Here is a 10000-nt window from a genome sequence, read left to right as displayed (position 1 = left end):
CCAGGTAGGCTAGTTGAGAACAAGTTCTCATTTACAACTGCGACCTGGCCAAGATAAATATGCACACACACACATTACATGTATATATATACACACACACGTCATACACACGCCAACAGTCACAAAAACAAACAAGTTGTAAACACAGTTGTATTTTCTGTCAAACTCATTACACACGGAGTTCTCTTTAAAGGTAGACTCAGTGAAATGACGTTGCCACCATCAGCACCTCAGATTGAGATGAGCGAGATGCAAGACTTCGCTCTCACACAGTCACACACAGTATCTGCACACCGCACGGGTTCGTTTCACGCTGCTACAGCATGGTAGCCAAGGGAACAAATAAGTTGAAGTTGAGCCTCGCACTTCAACACTCTTAGTTGTTGCTGAAATCGACCCACTGCTGTTAACTTTCAGCACCTCCGTCATATCGCTGAGTCTACCTTTAATGTTAATCAAGTTTTTGTAATTAATCATTTGTAGAGCCTTTTTCATTCACAGAAAATAATCACAAAGCTCTTAGGGATGTCCATGAGGAGGAAGCACCCAGACACACCTGTTCTGCCCCCTGGTGGAAGTCGGTGGACATGACCAGTGTGTTGCTGCGTTCCTCCAGCACTGACGTCAGCCCTTTCCAGTCCTCCTGTAGCCGTGACGAGACACACGCGATCCGCTCCGCTCCGTAGTGACACCCCTCACACAGCTGCATCGCCACGGAGACCACCCCGTCCACGTTCACACTCCCGTTCTAAGGAGGGGTCAGAGGTTAGGAGTTAAAGATCAGTGTTCATCAAGTGACAGTACCATACATTAGAGTTCACAACTCATGTTTAATAGCACCATAAAGTTAAAGGTCACGTGTAATAGAATGTCTGTACTGTAGAGTTCAAAGTGTCTAGTAATAAATAGAATGTCTGAACCGTAGAGTTCAAGGTTAAGAGCAATAAAGTGTCCGTACCATAGACTTTGAATTGTACACACCATAGAGTTCACAGTGATGTGTGATAGGGTGTCTGTACCATAGAGTTCACAGTGATGTGTGATAGGGTGTCTGTACCATAGAGTTCACAGTGATGTGTGATAGGGTGTCTGTACCATAGAGTTCACAGTGATGTGTGATAGGGTGTCTGTACCATAGAGTTCACAGTGATGTGTGATAGGGTGTCTGTACCATAGAGTTCACAGTGATGTGTGATAGGGTGTCTGTACCATAGAGTTCACAGTGATGTGTGACAGGGTGTCTGTACCATAGAGTTCACAGTGATGTGTGATAGGGTGTCTGTACCATAGAGTTCACAGTGATGTGTGATAGGGTGTCTGTACCATAGAGTTCACAGTGATGTGTGATAGGGTGTCTGTACCATAGAGTTCACAGTGATGTGTGATAGGGTGTCTGTACCATAGAGTTCACAGTGATGTGTGATAGGGTGTCTGTACCATAGAGTTCACAGTGATGTGTGATAGAGTGTCTGTACCATAGAGTTCACAGTGATGTGTGATAGGGTGTCTGTACCATAGAGTTCACAGTGATGTGTGATAGGGTGTCTGTACCATAGAGTTCACAGTGATGTGTGATAGGGTGTCTGTACCATAGAGTTCATAGTAAAGGGCAGAGGTGTGGACTCGAGTCACATGACTTGGACTCGAGTCAGACTCGAGTCACAAATATGATGACTTGCAACTCGACTTTGACTTTAACACCAATGACTCGTGACTTATCTTGGACTTGAGCCTTTTGACTCGACCTGACTTGATACCCTCCCTAAGCCCAAATATTTAAAAAATGATGCTATTAAAAAAGTGTGCAACGAAACAACTCTTCATTTAACGGATTACAGTTTGAACCGGACAGCAGCCAATCAAATTGTGCCAGCTGAGAAACAGTTGAGCGTGGCAGTGCAGAGGAACGTCGGCGGGTGAATTCAGATGGAGCCCTTGGAAAGATGATACCCCAAAAGATTCTTTTTGGATATAAAGACGACGCTGTATCAACAAAAAACAGATTGCAACTTGCAAAACATGCTGGAAGAAAATTACAGACGGAGGCGCAACAACTTCCAACTTTGTTCGACATTTGAAGCTGCACAATGAACGGTAAGTTGTGGCTAATATAGCCGACAGCTATATATTGTATTACTTTACTGGTGTATCATGTAGGCTAACGTAACGTTAAATCAATGAGCCTCCACACAGTCAGTCAGTGCGGGAATGTGATAATTGCACCCTAGGCAGTTGGTAGCCTAAATCCTGCCTGATGTTACTGCTGTTCCTAAAACCATTGACATATGTTAGCCTACTGTAACCACAGAGAGAGAGTGTGTGTGTGTGTGTGTGTGTGTGTGTGTGTGTGTGTGTGTGTGTGTGTGTGTGTGTGTGTGTGTGTGTGTGTGTGTGTGTGTGTGTGTGTTAAGGTTGGGCGATTGTGTACAAGCCTACATCGCCCGATTGCGCCCCATAGCGATCCTCGATAGTCGATCGCTACGGGGGGGTGGGGAGGGGGGGTCTTTCTCATGACTACACATGCATTTCCATGGAAATATAAAGTATATTTAGAAAGTAATAAATATATAGATATTTTTAAAAGCATTCATGATTTGCGTAAATGTAATATACTATTACTCTTGTTAAAAATATGAAATGGTATTACATTTGGTGAAGAACACATTATGACTTGTTTAGGACTCGAAACTCATAGTTTCGGATTTGAGACTTGGCTTGATACTTGACGGTCTTGACTTGAGACTAGACTCGGACTTGCCTGTCTTGACTTGGGACTTGACTTGGGACTTGAGTGCTAAGACTTGAGACTTACTTGTGAAACAATGACTTGGTCCCACCTCTGGTAAAGGGTAACAGAGTGTCTGTACCATAGAGTTCATAGTAAAGGGTAACAGAGTGTCTGTACCATAGAGTTCATAGTAAAGGGTAACAGAGTGTCTGTACCATAGAGTTCATAGTAAAGGGTAACAGAACGTCTGTACCATAGAGTTCATAGTAAAGGGTAACAGAGTGTCTGTACCATAGAGTTCATAGTAAAGGGTAACAGAGTGTCTGTACCATAGAGTTCATAGTAAAGGGTAACAGAGTGTCTGTACCATAGAGTTCATAGTAAAGGGTAACAGAGTGTCTGTACCATAGAGTTCATAGTAAAGGGTAACAGAGTGTCTGTACCATAGAGTTCATAGTAAAGGGTAACAGAGTGTCTGTACCATAGAGTTCATAGTAAAGGGTAACAGAGTGTCTGTACCATAGAGTTCATAGTAAAGGGTAACAGAGTGTCTGTACCATAGAGTTCATAGTAAAGGGTAACAGAGTGTCTGTACCATAGAGTTCATAGTAAAGGGTAACAGAGTGTCTGTACCATAGAGTTCATAGTAAAGGGTAACAGAGTGGCTGTACCATAGAGTTCATAGTAAAGGGTAACAGAGTGTCTGTACCATAGAGTTCATAGTAAAGGGTAACAGAGTGTCTGTACCATAGAGTTCATAGTAAAGGGTAACAGAGTGTCTGTACCATAGAGTTCATAGTAAAGGGTAACAGAGTGTCTGTACCATAGAGTTCATAGTAAAGGGTAACAGAGTGTCTGTACCATAGAGTTCATAGTAAAGGGTAACAGAGTGTCTGTACCATAGAGTTCATAGTAAAGGGTAACAGAGTGTCTGTACCATAGAGTTCATAGTAAAGGGTAACAGAATGGCTGTACCATAGAGTTCATAGTAAAGGGTAACAGAGTGTCTGTACCATAGAGTTCATAGTAAAGGGTAACAGAACGTCTGTACCATAGAGTTCATAGTAAAGGGTAACAGAGTGTCTGTACCATAGAGTTCATAGTAAAGGGTAACAGAGTGTCTGTACCATAGAGTTCATAGTAAAGGGTAACAGAGTGTCTGTACCATAGAGTTCATAGTAAAGGGTAACAGAGTGTCTGTACCATAGAGTTCATAGTAAAGGGTAACAGAGTGTCTGTACCATAGAGTTCATAGTAAAGGGTAACAGAACGTCTGTACCATAGAGTTCATAGTAAAGGGTAACAGAGTGTCTGTACCATAGAGTTCATAGTAAAGGGTAACAGAACGTCTGTACCATAGAGTTCATAGTAAAGGGTAATAGAGTGTCTGTACCATAGAGTTCATAGTAAAGGGTAACAGAGTGTCTGTACCATAGAGTTCATAGTAAAGGGTAACAGAACGTCTGTACCATAGAGTTCATAGTAAAGGGTAACAGAGTGTCTGTACCATAGAGTTCATAGTAAAGGGTAACAGAGTGTCTGTACCATAGAGTTCATAGTAAAGGGTAACAGAGTGTCTGTACCATAGAGTTCATAGTAAAGGGTAACAGAACGTCTGTACCATAGAGTTCATAGTAAAGGGTAACAGAACGTCTGTACCATAGAGTTCATAGTAAAGGGTAACAGAGTGTCTGTACCATAGAGTTCATAGTAAAGGGTAATAGAGTGTCTGTACCATAGAGTTCATAGTAAAGGGTAACAGAGTGTCTGTACCATAGAGTTCATAGTAAAGGGTAACAGAACGTCTGTACCATAGAGTTCATAGTAAAGGGTAATAGAGTGTCTGTACCATAGAGTTCATAGTAAAGGGTAACAGAGTGTCTGTACCATAGAGTTCATAGTAAAGGGTAACAGAGTGTCTGTACCATAGAGTTCATAGTAAAGGGTAACAGAGTGTCTGTACCATAGAGTTCATAGTAAAGGGTAATAGAGTGTCTGTACCATAGAGTTCATAGTAAAGGGTAACAGAGTGTCTGTACCATAGAGTTCATAGTAAAGGGTAACAGAGTGTCTGTACCATAGAGTTCATAGTAAAGGGTAACAGAGTGTCTGTACCATAGAGTTCATAGTAAAGGGTAACAGAGTGTCTGTACCATAGAGTTCATAGTAAAGGGTAACAGAGTGTCTGTACCATAGAGTTCATAGTAAAGGGTAACAGAGTGTCTGTACCATAGAGTTCATAGTAAAGGGTAACAGAGTGTCTGTACCATAGAGTTCATAGTAAAGGGTAACAGAGTGTCTGTACCATAGAGTTCATAGTAAAGGGTAACAGAGTGTCTGTACCATAGAGTTCATAGTAAAGGGTAATAGAGTGTCTGTACCATAGAGTTGATGGTGAAGTGCTGGTGCTGGGTCTGGAGTTCCAGGGCATGCTGGTGGTTGAGGCCAACCTCTGTCTGACTCTGCAGGAACAGATCCTTACTGTGGGCTATCCACTCAGACATCTACAACACACACACACACAGAGGGTTACACATCCACACGCACGCACAGGCACGCACACACACACACACTTCATCTATTTAGACATGTACAGAATAATGGAGACCAGGAGGGAGAGAGAAAGAGAGGGGGAGGGAGAAAAAGGGAGGGTTGTCTGCCAATCGACCTCCTGTCTCCACCACTGTTGTTCATTCAGATAACAGATGGTCTCTAGCAGCGGCTCTAAACTGTACCACCACAGGGAGACTTCTTCTCTCTCCCTCTGATTCCCACACACACACACACACACACACACACACACACACACACACACACACACACACACACACACACACACACACACACACACACACACACACACACACACACACACACACACACACACACACACACACACACACACACACACACACACACACACACACACACACACACACACACACACACACACACACAAACACACACACACACGCGCGCGTAAACATGAGCACACACACACACTCTTTCCCCTCCCATAAACACACACCTTGGCAGCGTCCTGTTCGTATAGATGCAGCTGTAAGGTCTGGTCTAGGTGTGCTTTCCGTTCGGTCCAGCTCTGCTGCAGGTGTGTCCTGGCAGTCTGCAGCCTCTCCAGCAGGGCGGCCACCTTCGGAGCTACACTCTGGAAATCAGCCCCGCCCGACAACCAGCTTCCGTAACCTTGGTTACTGCTGGGCACATCGCTAGGGGCTTCACCGTTGTGGGCGGGTCCAAGCCGCATGCGCTGGAGCAAGCTTCGCCCCTCACGGTCGATGGCATCGATGGGAGCCGTGGCAACGGTGGTACGTAGTCGGCCATGCTCCTCTAGCAGCCTGGTCAAACACACACACACACACACACACACACACACACACACACACACACACACACACACACACACACACACACACACACACACACACACACACACACACACACACACACACACACAGCTTGAACACACACACACACAAAAACATAGCTTATTGCACCAGCCACACACACATCTGCATCTGTCTTACTTGCGGGCCTCATCCACACCCTGGGGCTCGCCTACGCGGGTCAGCCCAGCCTCCAGCTGCTCTAGCTGGGCCAGCAGTTGCCCAGCAGCCCCTGAGAACTCTTCCAGGCCCAGCCGTAGCTCCGTCCACTCCACATGGTCATACTCCAGAGAACCGCCCAGGTCAGAGGTCAGCTGGGACGGGTCCACCAGCTTGGACAGGCCCTCCACCGACACTAGACTGGTCTGGAGGGAGAGGGGAAAGAGAGAGGGAGAGAGGAAAGAGAGAGGGAGAGGGGAAAGAGAGGGAGAAAGGAAAGAGAGAGGGAGAGGGGGAAAGAGAGGGAGAGTTGGGAGAGAGGGCGATGGGGAAAGAGAGAGGGGGAAAGAGAGAAGGAGACGGGGAAAGAGAGGGAGAGGGGGAAAGAGGGAAGGAGAGGGGGAAATAGAGAGGGGGAAAGAGATGGAGAGGGGCAAAGAGAGGGAGGGGGAAAGAGAGATGGAGAGAGGGAAAGAGAGAGAGGGAGAGGGAGAGAGGAACATAGAGAGGGAGAGGGGGAAAGAGAGAGGGGCAAAGAGAGAGGGAGAGAGGAACAGAGATAGAGAGGGGGAAAGAGAGAGGGGCAAAGAGAGAGGGAGAGGGGGAAAGGGAGAGGGAGAAAGAGAGAGTGAGAGGGGGAAAAAGAGGGAGAGAGGAACAGAGAGAGGGAGAGGGGGAAAGAGAGAGGGAGAGGGGGAAAGAGAGGGAGGGAAAGAGAGAGTGAGAGGGGGAAAGAGAGGAAAAGAGAGAGGGAGAGGGGAAAAGAGAGGGAGAGGGGAAAGAGAGAGAGGGGGTGAAAGAGAGAGGGAGAGGAGGAAAGAGAGAGGGAGAGAGGAAAGAGAGAGAAAGAGAGGGGGAAAGAGAGATGGAGAGGGAGAAAGAGAGAGTGAGAGGGGAAAGAGGGAGGGAGATGACGGAAAAAGAGAAGGGGATGGGGAGGGGGAAAGAGAGAGGGAGAGGGGGAAAGAGAGAGGGAGATGAGGGAAAAAGAGAAAGGGATGGGGAGGGGGAAAGAGAGAGGGGGTGGGGCACGAGGATTTGAGAGAGAAAAAGAGAGAGAGAGATTAGAGAAGGGGATAAATTATAGTTAGGAACAATATACAGAGGCACTCCACATATACACACACCTCAAAGGTGAGTTTGGCGCTGCCCAGGTTGGTCTTGTGTTTCTGCCAGAAGGTGTCTGGTTTGATGATGAGGGCCGTGTGAATGTGGGCGGAGAACCCCTCCTGGAGTGTCCGTAGCAACGGCTTGACGCTCTCCCACTTAGAACCACGCATGTCTACGACCACCGTGAAGCCCCTGGCACGCACGTCATCACTGAGAAGAGAGAGAGGATGGGAGAGGAGATGGAGGGGGTCAGGAAGAGCGAGAGACAGAGAGAGAGATGGAGAATCAAGTAGAGAGAGAGAGAGAGAGAGTAAAGGAGGGCGAGAGTCAGGGAGAGGGAGAGAGATAGAGATAGAGAGATAACGTGATAGAAGGAGTGTTACCTGGGTATGGTGGACAGATAGAGAGATAAAGTGATAGAAGGAGTGTTACCTGGGTATGGTGGACAGATAGAGAGATAAAGTGATAGAAGGAGTATTACCTGGGTATGTTGGACAGATAGAGAGATAAAGTGATAGAAGGAGTGTTACCTGGGTATGGTGGACAGATAGAGAGATAAAGTGATAGAAGGAGTGTTACCTGGGTATGGTGGACAGATAGAGAGATAAAGTGATAGAAGGAGTGTTACCTGGGTATGGTGGACAGATAGAGAGATAAAGTGATAGAAGGAGTGTTACCTGGGTATGGTGGACAGATAGAGAGATAAAGTGATAGAAGGAGTACTACCTGGGTATGGTGGACAGATAGAGAGATAAAGTGATAGAAGGAGTACTACCTGGGTATGGTGGACAGATAGAGAGATAAAGTGATAGAAGGAGTACTACCTGGGTATGGTGGTCAGATAGAGAGATAAAGTGATAGAAGGAGTACTACCTGGGTATGGTGGACAGATAGAGAGATAAAGTGATAGAAGGAGTGTTACCTGGGTATGGTGGACAGATAGAGAGATAAAGTGATAGAAGGAGTGTTACCTGGGTATGGTGGATAGATAGAGAGATAAAGTGATAGAAGGAGTGTTACCTGGGTATGGTGGACAGATAGAGAGATAAAGTGATAGAAGGAGTGTTACCTGGGTATGGTGGATAGATAGAGAGATAAAGTGATAGAAGGAGTGTTACCTGGGTATGGTGGACAGATAGAGAGATAAAGTGATAGAAGGAGTGTTATCTGGGTATGGTGGATAGATAGAGAGATAAAGTGATAGAAGGAGTGTTACCTGGGTATGGTGGACAGATAGAGAGATAAAGTGATAGAAGGAGTACTACCTGGGTATGGTGGATAGATAGAGAGATAAAGTGATAGAAGGAGTGTTACCTGGGTATGGTGGACAGATAGAGAGATAAAGTGATAGAAGGAGTACTACCTGTGTATGGTGGACAGATAGAGAGATAAAGTGATAGAAGGAGTGTTACCTGGGTATGGTGGACAGATAGAGAGATAAAGTGATAGAAGGAGTGTTACCTGAGTATGGTGGACAGATAGAGAGATAAAGTGATAGAAGGAGTGTTACCTGGGTATGGTGGACAGATAGAGAGATAAAGTGATAGAAGGAGTGTTACCTGGGTATGGTGGACAGATAGAGAGATAACGTGATAGAAGGAGTGTTACCTGGGTATGGTGGACAGATAGAGAGATAAAGTGATAGAAGGAGTGTTACCTGGGTATGGTGGACAGATAGAGAAATAAAGTGATAGAAGGAGTGTTACCTGGGTATGGTGGACAGATAGAGAGATAAAGTGATAGAAGGAGTGTTACCTGGGTATGGTGGATAGATAGAGAGATAAAGTGATAGAAGGAGTGTTACCTGGGTATGGTGGACAGATAGAGAGATAAAGTGATAGAAGGAGTACTACCTGTGTATGGTGGATAGATAGAGATAAAGTGATAGAAGGAGTGTTACCTGGGTATGGTGGACAGATATAGAGATAAAGTGATAGAAGGAGTGTTACCTGAGTATGGTGGACAGATAGAGAGATAAAGTGATAGAAGGAGTGTTACCTGGGTATGGTGGACAGATAGAGAGATAAAGTGATAGAAGGAGTGTTACCTGGGTATGGTGGACAGATAGAGAGATAAAGTGATAGGAGTGTTACCTGGGTATGGTGGACAGATAGAGAGATAAAGTGATAGAAGGAGTGTTACCTGGGTATGGTGGACAGATAGAGAGATAAAGTGATAGAAGGAGTGTTACCTGGGTATGGTGGACAGATACAGAGATAAAGTGATAGAAGGAGTGTTACCTGGGTATGGTGGACAGATAGAGAGATAAAGTGATAGAAGGAGTGTTACCTGGGTATGGTGGACAGATACAGAGATAAAGTGATAGAAGGAGTGTTACCTGGGTATGGTGGACAGATACAGAGATAAAGTGATAGAAGGAGTGTTACCTGGGTATGGTGGACAGATACAGAGATAAAGTGATAGAAGGAGTGTTACCTGGGTATGGTGGACAGATACAGAGATAAAGTGATAGAAGGAGTGTTACCTGGGTATGGTGGACAGATAGGTGACCAGTCTGCTTAGATCCTCCTGTTTCACTCGGTCATGATTGGTCCGCGCTGGGAAGGTGAGGATGGGCCCGCCTCTCTTGTCCCTCCCC

General features: G+C 45.6%; 1 protein-coding gene across 1 annotated transcript in view; it reads right to left on the bottom strand.

Moving 5' to 3' along the window:
• The window catches only part of kalrnb (kalirin RhoGEF kinase b), a 67735-nt gene that overhangs the window by 51351 nt on the left and 6384 nt on the right, over window positions 1-10000 (bottom strand). Inside the window, 7 exon segments of the mRNA XM_038979555.1 lie at window positions 557-748; window positions 5110-5232; window positions 5757-5940; window positions 5992-6084; window positions 6274-6497; window positions 7419-7611; window positions 9887-10000. The exon segment at window positions 9887-10000 is cut by the window's right edge and continues 1 nt beyond it. Coding sequence (XP_038835483.1) covers window positions 557-748; window positions 5110-5232; window positions 5757-5940; window positions 5992-6084; window positions 6274-6497; window positions 7419-7611; window positions 9887-10000 — 1123 coding nt within the window.

The sequence above is a fragment of the Salvelinus namaycush genome, chromosome 40 (assembly GCF_016432855.1).
Source record: "Salvelinus namaycush isolate Seneca chromosome 40, SaNama_1.0, whole genome shotgun sequence".
Taxonomy (NCBI): Eukaryota; Metazoa; Chordata; class Actinopteri; order Salmoniformes; family Salmonidae; genus Salvelinus; species Salvelinus namaycush.
This window is presented reverse-complemented; position numbering and strand designations above follow the sequence as displayed.